This window comes from Eublepharis macularius, chromosome 5 (genome assembly GCF_028583425.1).
Source record: "Eublepharis macularius isolate TG4126 chromosome 5, MPM_Emac_v1.0, whole genome shotgun sequence".
In the NCBI taxonomy this organism is placed as follows: Eukaryota; Metazoa; Chordata; class Lepidosauria; order Squamata; family Eublepharidae; genus Eublepharis; species Eublepharis macularius.
Genome location: NC_072794.1, coordinates 163,199,756 through 163,222,065, shown reverse-complemented (window position 1 = coordinate 163,222,065; position 22,310 = coordinate 163,199,756). Strand labels below are relative to the sequence as shown.

Sequence of the window (22,310 nt, the reverse complement as noted above, 5' to 3'; positions counted from 1 at the left end):
AATATTTTTATTATAATATGCAAATGTACAAAATTGTCCCCTGCAAAGTAGATATGTACACACAGTATACCTGCAATTAAGTCAGTTGGGGGAGGAAATGACTAAGGGGCCACATGGCAAGCATGATGTGCACATGAGGGCATCAGAGCCCATGTCTTGTGCAGCTGGGACAAGCCACCGTGACTACCTCACTTCAGAAGTGGCCTCTGCCACGGTAGGAGCTGCTGCTAGAACAAAATGCTGTGAAAAAGCATAGTATTTGGCAGGGCTTTTTTTCTGGGGAAAAAGGTGGTGGAACTCAGTGGTGGAACTCAGGACCGCACAATGACATCACTTTGGGTCAGCTGGAACAAGGGGGGAGTTTTTTAAAGTTTAAATCGCCCTCGGCAAAAAGGGTCACATGGCCGGTGGCCCCGCCCCCTGATCTCCAGACAGAGGGGAGTTTAGATTGCCCTCCGCGCCACTCCAGCGGCACGGGGGGGCAACCTAACTCCCCTCTGTCTGGAGATCAGTGGGCGGGGCCACCAGCCATGTGACCATTTTCAAGAGGTGCCAGAACTCCGTTCCACCGCATTCCAGCTGAAAAAAAGCCCTGGTATTTGGTGTCAAAGAATATACCTTTGGATTGTGCCCAGAGTATAAACATTCAGGGGAAACAGTTATACTCACATGACTTTTATTTAATTCATGACTTTTACATTTGTTTACTCTGATCCAGCTGGTTGCACTGATTTCCACCAATTTCCCCCTCAGGATTTGTGAAAGCCACCAAAGGTGTTGGTACTCAGTCCTGGTGAGTACCACCACAAAACAAGCCTTGGTTGTTCTTGACCAGATGTGCTTGCTGCAAATCAAGACCCAGTTGTGCTGTGAGCATTTTGGGGATTTGATTTGTGCTCAGCAGATGGCTATGCAGGTCTGTAAGGCAAGGATGGGCATCAGCCATGCCTGTTGCCTTCTCTGGCACCACTGGCTCCAGCACCACTGCCAGGGCCTCAGTTACTTGGGTGGAGACCTGGTCCTGGGTGCCAAGGAAAATGATGTGGTGTGCCACTGTCAGCACGCATACCGGGGGTTGCCTGCTCATGCCTGGACCAAACAATCAGTGACATTACTGGTCACTTGTCGGGGATTATGCACATAGTGCTTGACTTGGGCTATATTTGCACAGCACCAGGGGCACTAGTGGACCATTAGATCAGAGTTTTCCATTAACATCTATTAGTGCAGGATCAAAGGGTAACAAATATCACCATAAAATGTAGCCTAGATAAGGAGATGATGTTAAAGGGAAAGGAACAAGATGGCATAGTTGAGGAACAACAAGGTGACTCTTCATGGGGCAACTGAGACTGTAGGGAAAACTGGGCAGGAAGAGGACATACTACAGGTAAGTTTCCATCTGATGTTTTCCTGTTTCACAAGATTAAATTATAGCATCAAAGACTCCATTGTATTCATTTGTGCTGGAGAACCATCTTGCCATTTTCACAAGGAGGAGATTGCTGTCTTCGTGTTATCAATTATTCACTTAAATATTCAGTTCGCTTTTCCCACTTTTTAAAAAATGCAGCTTTATGACTTTTTGGATTTTCCTCCACTACCAACAGCTCCCATGCAGGCAGATGTATCACAGACTCCTGGAGTTCCCTGAACCCCAATTGCACCTGGCCTTCCAGGGTCACCTGGCAATCCAGGTTCACCTGGAGCACCATCCCGACCGTCTTTACTCGTTCCGGGCACACCTGGTGGTCCTTGAAAAAACAGGGTTTTAAAAGATTCAGCATAAAATACCACACTGATTTTTTAAAAATAAAATATGAAAAAGGCCATTGCGCATTTTTTAAATGTGTTTGTTTTTTAACCTGCCAATCGTTTTTTCTCTGGAGTTTAACAGCATTGTTATTTTCCCCAAAAGGTTGCCAAACATTGCCCTAGGTACCATAGGAAGACACTCGCAGTGTTTAAAAATTAAGGTGTGTCACATGGATATTCAGAATCAGAATGTTTGTTTCATGCAGCTAAAAGCTATAACACGGATATAGTGCCCTAGAGTCTCTACACAAGACGTCTTACACAGGGACGCTCAAGTGAAAGATCTTACACTTGTTCTCCCATTGTGGATACGCATGCACTGCTTGCGAGACAGGATACACTTGAATATAGGAGCACACAGAAAGTAAGTCACTCGAGTGTCCCTGCATAAGATGTCTTGTGTAGAGAGATTCTTTAAGTTGTAACACAATGCTAGCCCCCTTTCATCATTATAGTTTTGGCTATCCAACTGCATATAAGAGCAGATTGCACCATGTGTGATCCTCTCAATATGTACAGTCGGCATTTTGTGCAAAGAGGGCAATATGTGTATTTTCTAGCTTAGATATAAATTCATGAATGCCCTCAAACTCTGCTTTTCTGGTTGCATGTATGGAAGCTGGAAAATACACACATTGATTGCCCTGGTTACACAAACTGGTGACTACATGTATCAAGAGGTTCATGTCTCTTGACACCAACATGGTAATGAATGAACATTAATAATTGCCTAATAATTGCATTGTTCTATAATCCCTGGTTTTGACTAATCTGTAAAATTGCTTCTTTGGAAAGGATTTATCGCCAAACTAGATACCTTAATGAAAATGCTTCCTTTTTATTATTGTGAAAGTTTCTCCCTCCCAAACCTTCTGCCTTTCCACATTGAATCTTGGCGTGTTTCAGAGGAGTTTCAGCCATGTTCGCAGTTCATGAAACCAGTACTGGCCAGACACGTTTGTTCTACTGTCAGGCTTGTTAGGAGGATTTAACGCTTCCCTTTCCTCAGATTTTAAAGGGGGACAAACCAGAAAGTTAGAAAGATAGAGAGGTTAGGGCATCTGTTTACTCCTTACTGCCCTGAACTATTCTTTGATGTGTAGATTGCTAATCTCAGGACTTCCTCCTCATGACATCATTCTCTTCCTCCCTTTGTCACACACTATCTCTTCTCTCCATCTTGCACCATGGATAAAGGGCCTGTCCTGCAATCCATGCCATCTTTAGACTAGATAATAACAGGAATCTAGCTTTCCTTTTTCCTACCAGAGCATGGAGTTCCTATCATAAAGAACTCTCATTTCTTTTCTAAACCTAAGTTAAGTGTAAGAGGTGGTGATTTTCTCTCTCGCTCTCACACCAGCCAGTACACTCCAAAACACCAATCAGGTTTTCTCTGCAACTGATGCTACTCTGCTACCCTCCTACTACTAGTTTGTGGAGGCCCCGTTTATATATCTCTTTAATACTTGTGAACTGATAGCACATCCTAGTGCATGTCCAGCAGTTTGCTTTCGTTAGAAAAGATTGGTCGGTGGTGAATAAGTTGCCTTTCAAGGAAATGTCTTCTCATTGAGGAACCTTCATGAGCTTCCACCGAACCTCAGAACACTCTGGATCACAACTTAAAACCAGTGCTTCACAGTAATAATGTGGGAGACCCACAAGGGCTTGCATGCAGCCCTCCTCATACTATTTCCTCTTTCCTTCCCCCTGGCAGCCCACATGGCCTCTCCTCTTTTCCTGCTTGCTTTCATCTACCCATCAACCTACCTTCATTTGATCCCCAGCTTTCCCTCCTTTCTTCCCCCAACAGACTCTTCCCTTCTCCCTTACCATTCACCCACTTCTTCCGTTTGTTCTCTTAAGTTTCTACATCTTTCGTCCCTTATCCCTGCCTCCTTCTACCTTTCATCTTTTTCAGTTTCCCCTTCCCCTGATGTTGATAGAAACCAAAGTTTGACAGGCTCAGGAATATTATTTCAACCCGCTCCCAAAATGGGCAGCAAAATCTCCTAACAGAGTCTCTGTACACAAGGCTTCTGACACGTGTTCTTCACGTGTCGGGAGATGCAATGTTAGCTGGGAAGCATAGTTTTAAATGACAGAGCTGGCGGAGATCACTCTGGAGGGGACAGATTCTCTTACAGCCCTCCAACTCTGGTGTGCCAGACTGCCTTCCCTTCTGGAGCCTTTGCCCTGCTGCCCTTGCTGCCTAAAACTTTGAAGTAACCAAGGCTTGACAGGGCAAAGGCTCCAGAAAAGGAGATAGTCCAGCATGCCAGAAGCGACGGAGAGCTGTGAGAGAACCCGTCCCCTCTGGAGCTATCTCCGCGGGCTCTGTCTTTTAAAACTATGCTTCCCGGCTAACATTGTATCTGCCGGCACTTGACAAACACGCACCCAAGAGTCTCATGTTGAGAGACTCGTCACACAACATTTCAGCGTGGATTTGTATCTTAAAGCTATAGACATGACTTCTATTATTTGGGGGTTTTTTTAAACAGCCAATGTATTTTTGTTAGTTTTTTCCTGTAAACCTGGGGCTTTCTCCAGTTTGTAGGAAAATCCTGTTTGTCCCTTTATGTGGACTTTTTGATTCACATTCTGCAGTCATGTTTAGAATTAGATACAAAGATATCCTGTCAACTTACCTTGAGGTCCTTGATCCCCATCGGGTCCATCTATACCTTTACCGATGGCACCTTTATCTCCTCTCTCACCAAGATCACCTACAGTGCCATAAAAAAATTAATCTCAGCAAGAAACTATGGGTAGGTCAGTCGGCCAGCAAGGAACAGGAGTTTGTTGAAGAGAAAAACAGCTATGTGGTTTAAGCAGGTTACTCAATTTGAGCCTTAGCTGTAGGACACGCATCCATGCAATGACTCGATCCTTTTATATTACCTCAAAAATGGTTATTCCCACTTTCTAGTTAATGAAGCATTAAGACCCACTGCGTGTTCTGGTGGGAGAGTTATCCATCCACCTGGAGGAAATTTCACTTATTTCTAACTGCACGTTAATGAGATTAATAACACAATGGATTTGCTATTAACAGTGGAACATTCCAAATCTCATTACTGAGGTTAAAATCCCCCCCCCCTAATAATGTCAAGGCTTCGTGGTGACCAGGACAGCCTAGGGAACCTTTATAATGTACTAGCTACTCAGCCCAGTATCTGCGGATCCAGGGGAAAGAGGGGAGGTGGCTATCTTGCAACTTGATGGGTAACAAAGGGGCTAGATGAGTATTAGATGGAGACTTCCTTTAGGCAGTAACTCTTAAGTGTGAGTATAGGGGCATTTATTTATTTATATACATTATTATATTCATATAAATGTATTATATTTATGTGCCCTGACCTGGATAGCCCATGTGAGCCTGATCTCGTCAGAAGCTAAGCAGGGTCAGCCTTGGTTAGTAACTGGATGGGAGACCCCCAAGGAAGACCAGGGTTGCAGAGGCAGGCAAATGGCAAACCACCTCCGCTCGTCTTGTAGGGTTGCCAGTCTCCAGGTGGTGGTTGGAGATATCCTGGAATTACAACTGATCTCCAAGCCGCAGAGATCAGTCCCCCTGGAGAAAATGGCTGCTTTGGAGGGCGGACTTTATGGCATTATACCCCGTTGAGGCCCCTCCCCAAACTCTACCCTTTCCAGGCTCCACCCCCAAAATCTCCAGGGGTTGCCATAAGTCAGTTATGACTTAAGGGCACTCTCCACCACCATTATATTTACATAAAACATTTTACCCCGCTTTAACTCATGGTTCAAGACAGTTTACAGTTATAGATTAAAAACATTTACAGTTAAAATCAAAGTAATACAACCCATAAATCACTCTTCCACCCTTTAAAGGATGCCTGGTCATTCAAACCCCCTCAAAAGCTCTGGCAAAAAGACTGGCCTTGCAACGTCTCCTAAATCTCTCCAAAGTGGGAGCTCCTCTCACCTTTTCAAGGACCCCATTCCACAGAGCAAGGGCCACAATGGAAAAGGGGATCACCAGCCGATGGCTGCTTGAATACCATAACGTGCACAAGGACATATAGAAGGAGACTGAAGCTATGTGGTTTTGGACCAATGTAGGAAATCCATAGAGTTGCTAGGTTCCTATACCCTCCAATTACCTTGTGCCTCTTCCATGTCTCTCTTCACTCCCGGTGCATGCATGATAACATCACTTCCCAGGAAGTGACATCACAGGCTGACCACAGGCGTGGTCATGCGCTAATTCTGGCCCGGTGAAGTGCAGGAGCATGCTTGCAGCTGACGCAACAGTGTCACTACAGGAAGTGATGTTGTTGCACTTTGCTGGGAGTGCACCTGGTGCATGCTTTCTCTGAATTGTCTGTCAGTAGTGGACAATCTCTGGGGCTTGCCACCTCCCACCCATTTCCAGCAAGCATCAGGCAAGGGGCCAAATCCTTGGGAGATCACTCGCCACTGGAAGGTACCTGGGAAGTCTTGAAATCCAAGACAATTTTTACAAAATACTGGAAGAGTGGCAACATGACAGTGTAGTTGTGGAAAATGACGAAACAGAACTGGGGTGGTGGTGAATTTTAAGTTGAGATCACCTTTGCGGCAGAAAAACATTTCCAGTTTTTCAGAGGTCCCTCCTGACAGCAAAAGATCTGACTTCCAAGAAAACAACTTCTTTACCGTGGTTTCCAGAAATACTCAAGGGGCTTCTGAAAGAAACCTTTTTGAACTTTCTGCATCTTTGCAATAAAGGTCACGCCACTTTCCTAGAAGTGCCACCACTGTCTTCTGCAGAAGAGGTCAAAAGGCCAAAAAAGAGCTCACAGGCTATTACGACCAATGTTGAATCAGTCTTTTAATTCAGCACCTGTTCAAACGAATAGGAAAACCCACCTGCCTCATATTTCTACCAATGTTGTTAACTCAGATTAAATATGACTGCTTCTTTTATCGGCATGCCTCATTAATCATGTTCAGAAGTAAAAAAGAAATAGCACACAGACTGGAGACAAAACATTTGTAGGATTACTTCCTCTTCAAAGTTCTGCTTTTTAAAGACGTCCATCAGTTTTTGTTCATCACTGAGTACTGCTGGAATGACATTTCCAAATTACTCCTGAAATATATATCGTTGCCCTCATAAATGGGAAGGTCCCAGCAAAGTGACATAATAATACCCATAATAAAGACCATGTAGTGTAGTGGTTAAAGTGGCAGAGTGGGATATGGGAAAGCCAGCGTTCAAATCCCCATTTTGCCTTGTAGCTTGCTCGGGACCTTGGGACAGTTTTGCTCTCTCAGCTTCCGCTACCTTTCACGGGTGTTGTGAGGCTAAAACAGGAAATCTTATTGTGAGCTCCTTGGAGGAAGATGGGATTTTAAAAAATGTATCTCACCTGGATAGCCCAGAAGAGCCTGATCTTGTCAGATCTCAGAAGCTAAGCAGGGTCGGCCTTGGTTAGTAATTGGATGGGAGACTTCCAACAAAGACCAGGTTGTAGAGCCAGGCAGTAGCAAACCGCCTCTGTTGGTCTCTTGCCATGAAAACCCCACTAGAGGTCGCCATAAGTCAACTCTGACCTGAAGGCACTCTCTACTACCCTACTAGCAGGCTAAACAGGAACCTAGATGTAGCTTTGAGTCTACTTCACATTGAAATTGGACTCACCTCGAGGACCGGGGTCTCCCAAATCACCTGGTGGCCCTCTGTACCCAGGTGGACCACGAGCCCCAGGATGCCCAACACTTCCTGTTGCCCCGGGGGGTCCCGGGGGACCAGCAGGCCCTGGCCGCCCTGTGAGTCCAGGAGCCAAGGGCTTTCTCAAATTAGCAGCTAACTGGGCAATTTGCTCTGGAGCGAAAACAAAAAAGACAAGTTAGTTTCCCTCCTGTGTGAATCTATAAATGATCAATCTAGCGAGGTAAGAGGTCATTTCACACATTAGAGGCATCCAGTGTATACTCAAGCGGGTGCTGCGGCCCGTCCTGGCCCTCTGATGAGCACCCCTGCACCGTACCACCTTTCTCTTACCTGCATCTTACATTCTTAGAGTTACATCTAAAAAGTCATCTATGGAACAGCCACCAATGTCTGTGATCTGGGATCCCTTTCCTACAATATCACCCTCTTAGCTGAGAAAAAAGTCCTTTTTGAATAATTCAGTTTTGCATTGTTCACAGAAAGCCAGGAGGGTGGGGGCTTTCTTGACCTCCTCAGGCAGGCTGTTCCATAGGGTAGGGGCCACCCACAGAGAAAGCCTGTGTATGGGCTGCTGTTGATGGGTTTGACTCCCACTCTTGCCATGAGCTCAGCAGGTGGTCTTGGGTAAGCCATTCCTCTTAGCCCCAGCTCCTCAGCTTTATTGTGAGAATAATAACAACACTGACTTTGTTCACTGCTCTGAGTGGGGCACTAATCTGTCAAGAAGAGCTGCTGTAGCATAGTGGTTAAGTGGTTGGGTTGTGAATCAGCACTCTGCTGGTTTGACTCCCACTCCTGCCATGAGCTCAGCAGGTGGCCTTGGGTAAGCCCCTCCTCTCAGCCCCAGCTCCCCAGCTGCATTGTGGGGATAATAACAACACTGACTTTGTCCACCACTCTGAGTGGAGTACTAATCTGTCTAGAAGAGTGCTATATAAGCACAGTTGTTATTATTGTTATTATTTGTCGGGGCTTTTTTTCTGGGAAAAGAGGTGGTGGAACTCAGTGGGTTGCCCTCGGAGAAAATGGTCACATGGCTGGTGGCCCCGCCCCCTGATCTCCAGACAGAGGGGAGTTTAGATCGCCCTCCGCGCCGTTTGGCGGCATGGAGGGAAATCTAAACTCCCCTCTGTCTGGAGATCAGGGGGCGGGGCCACCAGCCATGTGACCATTTTCAAGAGGTTCCGGAACTCCGTTCCACCGTGTTCCAGCTGAAAAAAAGCCCTGATTATTGTTATTATTATTATTCAATTAAGAGAAATCCTGCTTTAAAAAAAGTATTTAACCATATTGGCTGTGGAGAAGATCGTGAAATGTACAGATGGGTTCTATTTCAGATCCCGAAAGCAGAGATGTCACAGAGAAGACAGCATACCACCCCACCTGTACTCACCGCTGATCATTCCACCACAGAGTTCCCTTATGTGCTGTTCGCTAGCTTCTTTTCCCTGAAATTAAGCAAAGAAATCTTGACACTCACTATTGCAGTATCTTCTTGTTATTTTTCCAGGTAGCAAGCATCATCTTAGGACAAGCATTCCCCATTCTTTCTCACGCACAGAGAGAAGAGAATATGTCTTTTAAGAGAAAGTTTGGAACTCATCAATAAAATCTAGATGGGTAGCCGTGTTAGTCTGTAGCAGTGGAAAAGAGCAAGAGTCCAGTAGCACCTATAAGACTAACAAAATTAGTGGTAGGGTATGAGCTTTTGTGAGCCACAGCTCACTTCTTCAGATACAGCTAGAATGTGGGTCCATCTGTCCTTTTCTCTTGGAGAGTAGAGTGATTACAGAAGCCGAATGATAATAGCCGGTGAGTGACAAAGGCAGGCTATTATCATTCGGTTTCTATAATCACTCCATTCTCCTAGATATAAGGACAGATGGACTCACATTCTAACTGTATCTGAAGAAGTGAGCTGTGGCTCACGAAAGCTCATACCCTACCACTAATTTTGTTAGTCTTATAGGCGCTACTGGACTCTTGCTCTTTTCCACTTCATCAATAAAAGAATTTTAAAGGAAGAATCTGGCATAAAACTGCTGAACTGGAATTTAGTCAGGAAGCTTGGCACTACTGAAGTAGGGCTCAACAGGGATTTGGAGCTCCTCACACACTACAGGAATTAAATTAGCTCAGTAAGATTGTGTTATCTGTCACCACTGTTGTGAAAGTGTGCTCTATTTAACTATTTGAGCTTCGCATGGAAACATCACAGAACGAACCTCTTGCATTTCATCACCTTTCCACCCATTTACCTTTCCCCCCTGCTGTGTTTTTGTGTGACTGCATGCATGCACATCACCGTGTAAAAAGGCCTAACACGACTGCTTCTTTAGAATGTGCTGTACAGGAAGTAACTTAAACTTGAGTGGGAAAATCTGACCAGTCTGGGATTGCATCAGATAGGAGCAGGATACTTACTGGAGGACCAGGTTTTCCGGTGATCCCAGGCACCCCTTGTTCTCCTTGCAAACCCATCTTGCCTGGATGTCCTGGAATTCCTGGCACACCAGAGGTCCCGTTGGGGCCTTGAACTCCTTTGGGACCCATCTCTCCCCTTATTCCAGACTACAGAAAAAGAAAAAGAGAGACAGATTTACAGCCAAGAAGATCCATTCTCTCCCCTTTCATTGTGAGGAGCTCTTCTTGCCGCTTTCTCTTTCTTCCAACAGCTTTGTTCCCATGGGGTGTTAGTGTCCTTTGAGTTATCGCTGTGATAAGGCACACATTTGAGTCTCTTCAGAAGGCCTGTTAAGTCTTATTTTGTCACAAGCCTTCATGTCTTCAGCTTCTGGGATAAATTTGGCAGTTGGTCCCCTTCTCAAGATGTATTTCACGGGGGGTTTCATTACATTTATATAAAAAATGTAAGGGTTAAAGCCCTCTAGAGATATTTTGGTGGAAGGGCAGGGGAAACATTTTGAAAACTCAGAATCCCTCTACACAAGATGCCTCAGTGCGTGTTCGTCAAGTGTAGGGAGACACAATGTTAGCCGGGAAGCGTAGTTTTAAAAGACAGAGCTGGCAGAGGTCGCTTCTCACAATGTTTGTCAATTTCATCTTTGTCTCCCTGAAGGCTATGTCAATTTCACCTCTCCAGTCTAAAACCATGTGGGATGGCAACCAGAGGGCAGGGAGGAATGGAAATGGGCTGGAGCTGTCTTCCAGAGCTGGGCTTGGACCTGGAGAGGTTATAGCAGGCTGAAGTTTCCCTTCTGGGATTTCACAAGCCCCTTCACACAGCTCTAGTGTCTAGCAAAGCTTTTGCTCTGCCGTCAGCTCTGTCTTTTTAAACTACCCTTCCTGGCTAACATTGTATTTCCTGACATGTGTTCTTCATGTGTCAGGTGTAGAGAGAATGGGTTTCCACTTGCACATGGGGGGGGGCTTCTCTTCCAGTGGTGGCTATTGTGCCCCCCCCCACCTGAATCATCCCAAGATCAAAGAACCTTCCAGAGCACAAGAACCTGGAAGAAAACATCATCCTGCGTGCATACAGAATTTCTATTTGTGTGCTCAGGCAGCGAATGGGTTGGTTTTTTCCTCAGTGTTGTTTAGATTCTACTGTGCCACAAAGAGGAGCCAGAGGGTTGGATTCCAATTCAAACTCAGTTTTGATTCACACTTTAAAACAACCTTGTAGTTGCCCCCTGAAAGGACAACTGTGTGAAGGTCACTGCACCGGGCAAACTGTCCACATAAAGCCACTTCCCCTCCAATGATTTTCACAATGCTGCACCCCCCTTTTCTATTTTTGGCTAGTCCAAGAGAGAGAAGTAAGGTCAATTCAACCATATGGAGGTCCATTTCCCCTTTAATAAACTCATATGTTTGTGAGAAGAGATCGTGCCCCAGTTTGTGAGTGTGAGCCGGGCCTTAGTTTACCTAAGGGTCAGAATTGACCAATATAACAAGTCACCTCTGTTCCTGCCATCCACAGTAAGTAAGGGGGGGGGAGAAGGGGGGGAAGCAGTGTAAAAAGAGACAAAAACAAAAGAAACACTGCACTAAAATCAAGAATAATGAACAGAACAATCGTATATCAAATAATGTATTTAGATCTGTGAAAGAATCCACTAAGTATTAATTATACGCTAATACAGATACAGAATCCACAACGAGAAGCAACATGCTTTTATCTGGTCTTGAGCACCTTTCTGTAGTACATACAGCTCTGTTCACAAAACCATGAATTCAGAGCTGCATCCAACATGAATGTTGGGGAGACTACTTAAGTGGGTGCTGCACCATAGGGCTTTCTGTTGCATTGTGACTCAAAACTACGTAAACAAGATCAACCATAATAATAGCATTTGATTTATATACCACCCTTCAGGACATCTTAACACCCACTCAGAGCGGTTTACAAAGTATTCCCACAACAATCACTCTGAGCAAAAACTAAAAAAACCTCACGGAACATATAAACGCCTTAGGAGGAGGTGCCAGCAACCATGTTACTGACTTGGCTTCCACCAAGAAGAAGCAGCTTTGAGGTTCGGGGCAGGGTTTGGAAACAATCATAGAGTTAGAAATACTAGGGCCGTTTTCACATGCGCCCAGGGAGATCACGCAAACTCACAGCATGAAGCGTCTTCCTAGCATGATCTCCCAGCACGATCCCCTTTAATGACCCAATGATGTCAGGGAAAGCGCCATTAAATCTCGGTAGGAAGACGCTTTTATGCTGTGAGTTTTGTGCGATCTTCCCAGCGCGGGGCCGTGTAAAAAAGGCCTAGGATAACACACTCAAAAGGGCTCAAATTCACTTTGAATGTCAGACTTAAAGAACATTTTTATAGAATGATGTATCAGTGGTATATATCTCCTGACAAATTAGCTAAAATGAGTAAAGGTATGTCAAACAAACGTTGGAAATGTGAGAAACAAAAAGGGACATTTTATCATCTTTGGTGGACTTGCCGTAAAGCTAAAAATTTTTAGACTCAAATTCATATGATAATACAAAAAAATGTTGAAGACTGCTATACAGTTTAAACTTTAAACCAGAAGCCTTTTTGTTGGGATTAATGGATAAACATTTGGAAAATCAGCACGGTATTTTATTTTTATATATGATTACAGCTGCTAGGTATTTGTATGCACAAAAATGGAAAAGTACAGAACTACTTTCAATTGACGACTGGATTATGAAAATGACGGCGTTAGCAGAGACGGCTAAACTTACAACTTTGATCAGAGATAAACCATTGTCTACTTTTTGGGCTAACTGGAAACCCCTTATTGACTTTCTGCGTGAAACGAGGAAAAAATGATTTGATGATTTGTGGGTTTGATTTTTAAGAAGATAAATCTGGGGGAAAAAATAAATAGAAGGGAGGCAGTAGTGGAAAAGGAAATTTTGGAGAGATTAAAATTTAAAGTATGATGTCTGCTATAATAAGTGTTGTAGAGAAAAATGGAAAATGAAACATGTATGATTGTTTTATTTCTAATGTCTGTCTTTTCTTTTTGTATGTTTCTTTTACTATCTTTTATTTCTTTGCCCTTTATACTGGGCTTTTAACTCTATTAATAAAATTTTTAAAAATCTACCTGAAAAAAAAATACTAGGATAACACACTCCAATTGGTTCCCATTTTGAGTCAGGAAATCCCTCCATTTCTGCCGAATCCAGGTGGAATCACTGCTCCAAGCAGCAAAATGAAATATGGGCCGATTCCGCACGGCTTACCTGATCTTCTGCATTTTCTCCGGCATATTCCGCAACGTCCCGGCTTCAGGTAAGCCATGCGGAATCAGCCACGGTGGCCAGCCAAGATTAGTGGTCCATGGTGTAAACTTGCTAGAACAAGGAAACTGCTGCACACTATTGATGCTATGCCGTGTGGCTTTTGAAGGCGTCTTCAAGCACGTGAGAGTCTTACGGTACCTTTGTGAAAATTGGTTGAAGTGTGAACAGGCTGATGAGGAATGGATAATGACGAAAAAAGAGCCCATTGCGAGGAAAGGAGAGCACTGCCCACATTTTAAACAAACTCAACAGGATATTAAGAACACTGGGGTGATAAATGACAAATTAGGGGAGAGGACATAGTATTTAATATGTGGAACTTACCTCTCCCTTTTGCCCAGGGGGGCCGAAAGGACCCTGCAGGTGAAAAAGAGAATGAAAAGACAAATTAAATCTCACTGGCGATAAGAGGCTACTGCTAGAGTTTTCATCTCTTTGGGATCCTTCTATTTATAGCTATTAGACTGACCACCTATTTGTCTTTGCACATGTCCACAAACTTCTCTTCATCAACTGATCATTGGAATAGGGATTCATTCTTCGTTCATCATAGATCCAGAGGAGTTAGCCTGTGAGTCTGTAGTTGCAAAATAGTAAAAAGTCCAGCGGCACCTTTAAGACTAGCCCACTTTATTGAGGCATAAGCTTTCAGAGAAGCACAGTTCTCTGACTATTCTTCCTTCAGGATTCTTTTATGGTTTTTTTAATACGTGGAGATTAAAGTGCATGTTGGAAATGCAATCTATATTATCACATGATGTGAGTCCAGCGGCACCTTAGGGACCAACGAGATTTTCAGGGACATAGAGGCTTGGAATTCAGAGGCTTATCAAGAAAGGTGGGATGAAACAAGGGCCGGTTCCGCACGGCTTACCTGAAGCCGGGACGTTGCGGAACATGCCGGCAAAAATGTGGAAGATTGCGTTTTCTCGTGCGAAGTTTGCGCAACATTGCACAAAACTCGTGCGAGAAAACGCGATCTTTCGCGGTTTTGCCAGCATGTTCCACAACGTCCCGCAATGTTCCAGCTTCAGGTAAGCTGTGCGGAATCAACCCAGGTCAAAGCCTTAGATTTATTCATGCACTTGACAAAATTGTAGACAGTCGCATGGCTGCTGGAATGATGAAAATGACTGGGACAGCAGAGGTGGAACACTGGATTGTTGGGTGGGAGTGCAGGGCTATTGCAGCTCTTCAGAACATAAGAATGAAAGAGGCTCGGACCGATGGTCCACCTAGGGCAGCATTATGTTTCCAACAGTGGCTTACCAGAGGCCACCGGAAGCCCACAAGCAGCACCCACTGACAACAGCCTTCCACTGCTGGCTCCCCTCCAGCATCAGAGACCGTCTTCCTCTGAATCAGGGATGTCCCATTCAGCTATCATGGTTAACAGCCAGCGATAAAACTTATTCTCCGTAAATGTCTCTGATCCTAAACCAGTGGCCAGCACCACATCTTGTGGCAAAGAGTTCCACAAGAAAACTACTCATTAGGAGACTCAGGGTAGGCTTGCCAACTTCAGCTTGAAATATTCCTGAAGATTTGTGTGTGTGTGTGGGGGGGGGAGGCATCTGGGGAGGGACCTCAATGGGATATAATGCCGAAGAATCCACCTTCTGATGATGCCATGTCCTCCAGCGGAACTGATTTCTGTAGTCTGGTGATCAGTTGTCATTTGGGGAGAACTCCAATTCGGGGAAGTTGGTAGCCCTAGCTCAGGGGCATGGCCGGGGAGCTTGCAGGGATGAGGTGTGGGTCTTGGGATGGGGGAGAACGTTTGGGGAATTTAGCTGGGCTGATGAAATGGGCAGGAGAAAAGGGAGCCTCAAAACCTGACTTGAGCTGAATGATGAATGATGCTGAGTCTGTAGGGCTCAAAACGTATCTTGTGGATAACCCTCACCTAGGGTTCCTTTATGTCAAGGGTTGGGGTACCCCCAACTCCCACTAGGGGCAAAGCTCAGCCACTTTGACCAGTGGTCTCCCCACTAAGTGATGGTGTTCCCAACCATGGTAGTATCTCAATTGGCTTCTTGGCCCATGGTCAACAACATAGACCTGGCACAGCAGAGAGACAGCGGTCAGGAAGGCAATGACAAGGTTAAATCCAGGAAAGAAGGGGTTAACGTGGGGATATATGAGGCTGGAGCTACTGTCCAATCAGCATTGCAGCACTAGGCCCGCCCTCCTGTGACAGCCAGGAAGCTGTGGGGAACCCACTTCCTCTTTAGGCTGGCCTTTAAAAGTCAGGGAGAGGCCAATGAGGAATGACTGGGCTGGGTTCTATGCAGTGGGGAAGACTTAAATTCGCTCCCCTTTCCACAGTGGACACCTTAAAAAGTGGTTTGCTGTACAAGGCATTGCTCTGGCAGAAGGGAGCCTGAATGCAGAAGCTAATGTCTTACAAAAGTAACATTCCTTTAAAATATATATATATATATATATTTTGAAGCCACATACCAGTTCTCCTTTGTCTCCCGGCAGGCCATCAGCTCCTGCTATGCCCTGAAAGCGATAAACAAGATCTCAAGTTGCGTTTTCATTTTCCACGCTATCCAGTATGCAGCTCTTATTTCGGGAGAACTCCAGGGGATCTGGCAACCCTACCGGGCAATGAACTTGGATGCAATAAAGAGTATTGAAGGACTATTGGGCGATCGGTTAATTATTGATGCAAGTTTGCTCCACAGTTAGTCTGGAGACTTTGTACTGGGCTGTTGAACAGTTTTTCATCAGAGAAGCCTTCGACCCTATCCATGAATCAGGGTCCCCGAGCTACAAACCATACACTGCCTTCCTTCCTTCTAAGCCCAAGGCCGATTGGTGGTGTGGCCTGGAGGCCTCAGGGCAGTCTCTCTGTCCTACTCACAGGCTGGGATCCCTGCTAGGGATCCCATTTCCCCGATGGAGGCAGGGGATTCCATGCTCCCAGCCTCCCCCCGCCTCACCTGGCTCGCAAAGAAAAGGCATGGGAATGGGTTGAACTGCCCCCCCCCCCCGAGCACCCTCCTGCACACTTTGGATTGTTTCTGCATTGCACCGCGGGCTGACTGGGTAAGAATGAGCCCCCAATGCTAGACTGGGAGCTGATCTTTACCCAGTTGGCCTCTGGAGAGAACCTGCACTTCCATGTTGCGCCTAAGGTTGCCAGGTCTGGGTGGGGGGTGGGCTTGGAACAGGCACTTACTGTGAGGGCAATACGCACGCATGCTCCTGGCACTAGCGTGGAAGATGTCAATTCTGGAAGTGACATCATCTGGTCAGCACCAGGCACGCTTCCGCATTTTGCACTGGATTCATTCAGTCCATTTGGGGCCAAACATGGCCCCTGTGAAGTGCGGGAGCATGCCCACCGCTAGCACTATGACATTACTTCTGGAAGTGACATCATCACACCCTGCCAGAAGCATGCCTGCTTCATGCTTGCTTGGGTTCCCTGCCAGTGGTGAGCAATTGCCAGGTGGCTTGCCACCTCCTGCCGATGGCCAGCAATGGGCAGGCAACGATGGGCAAACCCCTGGGAGATTGTCCACCACCAGGAGACAACTTGGAATCCTAGTCACGCCAGGAATGAAGTCATTCCTGGTGCAACGCAGAAGAGATGTGGAGCGCATGCATAATGTATACGCGATGTAGCTTCTCCCAAGCCCCCTCCAGTGACCCTCCCTGTCCCCCAGTGAGGGCTGGCCTGCCCATTGAGGCCAGGCCTGGTGTGTAAGAAAGGGCAAGCCCACGGGGAATACAAAGAAACAATGCTTCACAAAGTGTTAAATTTTAAAGTGCCAGTGCTATATAATTCATACATTCATACATATTTGTGCAACTCTTTCAGGAACAAGAATAAATCCATCATACAAAAAGTGCATTCATTAATATTGCAACATGTCCGGGTGTAATAAAGTCAGTACAAATTCAAATCTTTGCATTGGTCTCTTTCCTTCTTTCTTGTGACCTTTCCATGCACAGAGCAAACGCAGAGGTGGGATGGATGTAGAAATCTTCCTCAGGCCCAATCCGGTTGATGTAACGTGAGAATCTCCAAGCACATGGAATCAGAGGCAGTGCTCCCGTAGAAGAGGACACGAAATCTGTGGCTTCCAAGCTGGCCCCAGATTGGGCCTGAGGAGGATTTCTACATCCATCCCACCTCTGCGTTTGCTCTGTGCATGGAAAGGTCACAAGAAAGAAGGAAAGAGACCAATGCAAAGATTTGAATTTGTACTGACTTTATTACACCCGGACATGTTGCAATATTCATGAATGCACTTTTTGTATGATGGATTTATTCTTGTTCCTGAAAGAGTTGCACAAATATATATGAATGTATGAATTATATAGCACTGGCACTTTAAAATTTAACACTTTGTGAAGCATTGTTTCTTTGTATTCCCCATGGGCTTGCCCTTTCTTACACACCAGATTATAACGGGGTTTGCCATCCCTCCCCTTTTCAGTCTTCATTGAGGCCAGGCTGGCAGCCACCTCGGGCACTAAGGTGCCAGAGTGGGCACCGGCCCGGGGGTGGGGGTGCGCGCCATGGAGCTCAATTGCCCCGTGCTGCTGCGCCCAGCCAGGAGCACGTGCTGGTGGCGGCAGCGCGGGGCCACTGAGCTGGCAGCCTCCCAGCCCTTCCACCCAGTTGCTCTGTGCTGCTGCCACCGCCGACACACAGCTGTGGGCCAGGCACGGCAGGCGGCCGGGGCATCCGAGCTGGAGGGCTGGGAGGATGCATACTGCTATGCACCGCCCCGACCGCCTGCTGTGCCTGGCCCACAGCTGCTGTGCCCAACCAGGAGTGCGTGCTGGTGGTGGCAGCGTGGGGCAGCTGAGCGGGAAGCCTCCCATTCAGTTGCTCTGCGGGCCAGGCGTAGCTGGCGGCCAGGGCAACTGAACGGGAGGGCTGAAGGCCCCCCGCGCACACGCCAACCCCGCGTGATGACGTCACATGCAGTGACATCATCACGCAGTCTGGTGCACACAGCAGCAGCCTTAATCTCTCTCTGACGCCAGTGACGCTGGAGCCGGCCCTGCCCCCAGTTTGAACCAAGGCAACCCTAGGCCTTGTTTAGAGTTTCTCTCTGGGCCTACATTTCCCAGCTGCCCTCCAAGCCTGGGACGGAACCTGGTGAAACTGTAGGATAAAGGAAAACCAGTCAGCACCAAGGAGGTTGGGCCATGGGAGAAATAATATAAGCCCCCCGTGAAGGGGGTAGGTCTTTGTCTCTCAGGAGCTGAGTGGCAGAAATGTCACTACCAGCTGGATAGCTTCCCTCACCCAAGGAGGGTGAGTTTGACCTAGGGGTGCCAGGTCCAGGTTGGGAAATTCCTGGAGATTTTGTGGGTGGAGCCTGGAGAGGGTGGGGTTTGTGGAGGGGAGGGGCCTCAGTGGTGTATAATACCATAGAGTTCACCCTTCAAAGCAGCCATTTTCTCCAAGGGAATTCATCTCTGTTGCCTGGAGATCAGCTGTAATTCCGGGGGGCCTCCAGCTATCACCTGGAGGATGGTAACCCTAGTTTGACCCTGGAAGGGGCCAGGGACAGTAGGAACCAGTCAGGTAGCATTATGAGGCTTTATTGTTTACTTGCTGGCTCCTTTTGCCCTGCTTGTTATAATGTATACCCTGTTAAACTGTTGCTCACAAGCATTTCTTTTCCCACCTGTCTGGTGAGAGCCCTTGTTTAATAAAGCATTTTGTTTTACTTTTTCTGGGCTCTCACAACTCAAGCTCGACTGGTCACCTGACATTGCCCTCAGCAGTAGAAGGGCTCTGTTAGGAAGGGTGAATGGAAAGGAGGGGGTGCTCTGAGCCCTCTCGAAGTTGAACTCCCAGACCAGACTGGTGGCAGCTAGTAAGGCCCTTGCCTGCTCCAGGGCCGAAGGGAGCAGGAGTGGGGGGCTAAAAGACCCCTAGGAAGGGACAGCCATAGTAGAAAAGCCCTCATATGGTTCTTATTTAGGACACCCTTTTGAACCAAAAGAGGACATTTATTGATCAAGTATGACCAAAGACTTTGCAGTAAGATGGAAATACTTCCCACCAAGACAAGTATCTCCTAACGCCAGCATATGATGGATTTTCTGGTGGGCAAAAAAGATTCCGGTTGCTACAGGCCGAGCGCCATAAAAGTAAGAGGTAATAAAATAATTCCACTTCATAGCAACGATTCCCCCAAGGAGCTTTAACCCCACCTGCCATTAAAGCAAATCTTACCAGAATTATACCCCACTGCACCTGCGTCTCTCTTGCAGGTATCCGCCCTATCAGCTGAAATTCCCATTCTTAAAGGCTTTTTAGGTTAGCTGTCATAAAGAAGCTATGGGTGTATTAGGAAGGACACAATTAACCGAAAGCTTAACTTACCTGGTTACCTTTGGTACCAGAAACTCCGCCAGGGCCCTGGGGACAAGAAGAGAAAGGGCATCAAATCACCCCAGCAAAAAAGGTTTATGGTGAACAAATAGGTGATATAGATTTACACTGAAGCAGACACATGAATCTGCCAGATCACTGGCTTGTTTAGTCTGGCTGACAGTGGATCTCCAGTGACTCTGACGGAACTCTTTCACATCACCTACCATCTGACCCTTTTAACTGGAGGTGCCGGAGATTGAACTTAGGACCTTCCGCATGCCAAGCGGATCCTCTGCCACTGAGCCATGACACCTTCCTATTGAACCTCCTAGCCCAGTATTTTATACTTGACTCTCTAGGGATTCTTCCCAGTTTTGCTACCCCAGATCCTTTAAACAGAATACAAAGAGAGACAGAAGTCGAGATATTCTGTATACCGGCTATGACAGATTTATCGTATGTTGCCACAGGCCTTTACAAGTTAAACTTATAGGAAAAAAATCCCCCACACTATATATATCAAATTTTTAAAAAATGTTGAAGGGCAGAAGCATCCGTCTGATGAAAGGGCAAGTACATCCGGTGTATGAATGAAAGTACATTAATATTACTGCCCCCGAAGAAGCTCATTAGAGAGAAACAAACATGGCTAGCAGTTTGTTGGGCAACTTCTGTCCCGGGGGCATTCCATGGCTGGATACTAACCTTGAACATCTAAGATTGCAAGAAAGAAGAACACAGTCAGTGTTTTTGAAGGACTACCAGTCACATAAGGACTTTATAGATCCAGAGGACTTAGCCGTGTTAGTCTGTAGCAGCAAAATCAAAAAGAGTCCAGTAGCACCTTTAAGACTAACCAATTTTATTGTAGCATAAGCTTTCGAGAATCAAGTTCTCTTCGTCAGATGCCTGATCAGGCATCTGACGAAGAGAACTTGATTCTCGAAAGCTTATGCTTCAATAAAATTGGTTAGTCTTAAAGGTGCTACTGGACTCTTTTTGATAAGGACTTTATAGTTTGAATGAAGCTGTGGAGCCACAGAGAGAAGTACCAGGAGTGACTATTTAAATTTACACAGATTGTACTGGTTTATATTTGGCTAGCATGCAATTGATTTATTGTGGTTTGATGGTTGTAGATATTTATTGCACAGATATTGTTTATTACCTGTATTTTGTACTATTTATTCAAAGCACGCAGTACTTTCTACACTGTTTATAAAAATGTTCTAAACATTTCTTCAAAATTTTTAGAAAATTTGATATAGATATAGATATAGATATAGATATAGATATAGATATAGATATAGATATAGATATAGATATAGATATAGATATAGATATAGATAGTGGGGGATTTTTTCTATAAGTATAGGAGCACCTTTTCCCACAGAGAGCCTCTTTTGTTTGATACTTTACAATTTAAAAACATATTTACAGCTCTAAAATTTTAAAATTTCTAAAATTACATCTATCTCTAAAAATTCACATCCAGACACAAAATCACCTTTCATTTCAACAGACTGCTTTCTTAAGAACCACATTTGCTCTAATTTTTCTGGTGGCTAAAGCAAAAAGTGCCATCGTGTTGGAAAAAATGGGATCCACGTCTGACAGCATAAATTCTACTTTGTCAGAATCAGAAAATGAATATAAGCTCTCAAATATCTTTGCCCAAAATTTATTTCTGGGCTCCAAGTATAAAGACAAACCGAAATATAGTGGGGAAGATTTTCCACTGTACTTCCACATATACAAATGTGCTATTCCTGGGGTATTTTTAAATATCATCCAGTGAGTAGCTCCATTGGCATAGTTTGGAATACCAGCTATGTGTTTTACCACAAAGCAATGGAAATGACCAGTTGGTATAGCCACTGCTGGTGCCAGAGTTTCTGGCACCCTCAGCCACCCCCATGTGCGCATGCACGCAGTGCTCATGCACACCTCAGACTGCGTGATGACGTCACCACGTGATGACATCATCATGCAGCAAAGCTGGGCCCATTGGCCAATGGGTGGCTGGGGCGGCGTGCAGAGGCTGCCTGTGCTCCGCACGCCGCCCCGGCTGCCTGCCGTGCCTGGCCTGCAGCTGCTGCACCCAGCTGGGGGCGTGTGGCAGCGGCGGTGGTGCAGGGTGATGGTGTGCATGGATCATTTGTTCATTACAGAAGAAATAGATAAATACTTGGATTTATTTCTGTTCTGTACTTTTTAAATGCCTTTGTCTTAGGAGATAAGACTTTAATAGAGTTTCAGGGTGGCAGCTGCGGGCCAGCCACGCCAGCTCTGTGGCGTGCACCTCCGCCCCCAGCATCCCATTTAGCGCCCCCTCTGGCGCCCCATTACCCGCGGCGCCCACCTCACAGCCTCAATGGTGGCACCGGCCCTGGGTATATCCAATGTTTGTTTTAAATAGGCAATGATTGCTGGAAGATGCTTGCTTAAATGTATGTTGATGGCTGGTGGCTACTAGCTACTGAGCATGTAAGGGAAATAGTTTCAGTGTAGCCAGCAAAGTAGAGAACAGTCTAGGTTTTTGCAGCTTGTGGCAAAAAGGAGCAAGGAGATGGGGCTGTAAAGGCATATACCTGACTCCTGGGGAGATTGATACGGTTCTGAAGATCAGCTTGCTTTCTTTTTACATATTTGTAAAAAGAAAACCAGATCTTTAAAAAAGCATGTTAAGG

General features: G+C 45.8%; 1 protein-coding gene across 1 annotated transcript; it reads right to left on the bottom strand.

The window, feature by feature from the left end:
• Window positions 1–553: 553 nt before the first annotated feature.
• COL9A3 (collagen type IX alpha 3 chain) lies at window positions 554–19,657 on the bottom strand. Its single transcript, XM_054981059.1, has 8 exons — window positions 19,630–19,657; window positions 15,726–15,770; window positions 13,587–13,619; window positions 9,929–10,075; window positions 8,898–8,952; window positions 7,472–7,654; window positions 4,470–4,547; window positions 554–1,754 (listed from the first exon to the last, which is right to left on the bottom strand). The coding sequence occupies exons 4-8, from the start codon at window positions 10,055–10,057 to the stop codon at window positions 1,576–1,578; spliced, it is 624 nt and encodes a 207-aa protein (XP_054837034.1). The 5' UTR covers window positions 10,058–10,075; window positions 13,587–13,619; window positions 15,726–15,770; window positions 19,630–19,657; the 3' UTR covers window positions 554–1,575.
• Between the last annotated feature and the right edge of the window lie 2,653 nt (window positions 19,658–22,310).

Coding starts and splice junctions, on each gene's coding strand:
- COL9A3 (XM_054981059.1), bottom strand. CDS start 10,057: ATGGGTCCCAAAGGAGTTCAAGGCCCCAACGGGACCTCTGGTGTGCCA. Junction 7,655..8,897: donor CTGTGGTGGAATGATCAGCG/GTGAGTACAGGT, acceptor TTTTCGCTCCAG/AGCAAATTGCCCAGTTAGCT. Junction 4,548..7,471: donor GGGAGACCCCGGTCCTCGAG/GTGAGTCCAATT, acceptor ATGGCACTGTAG/GTGATCTTGGTGAGAGAGGA.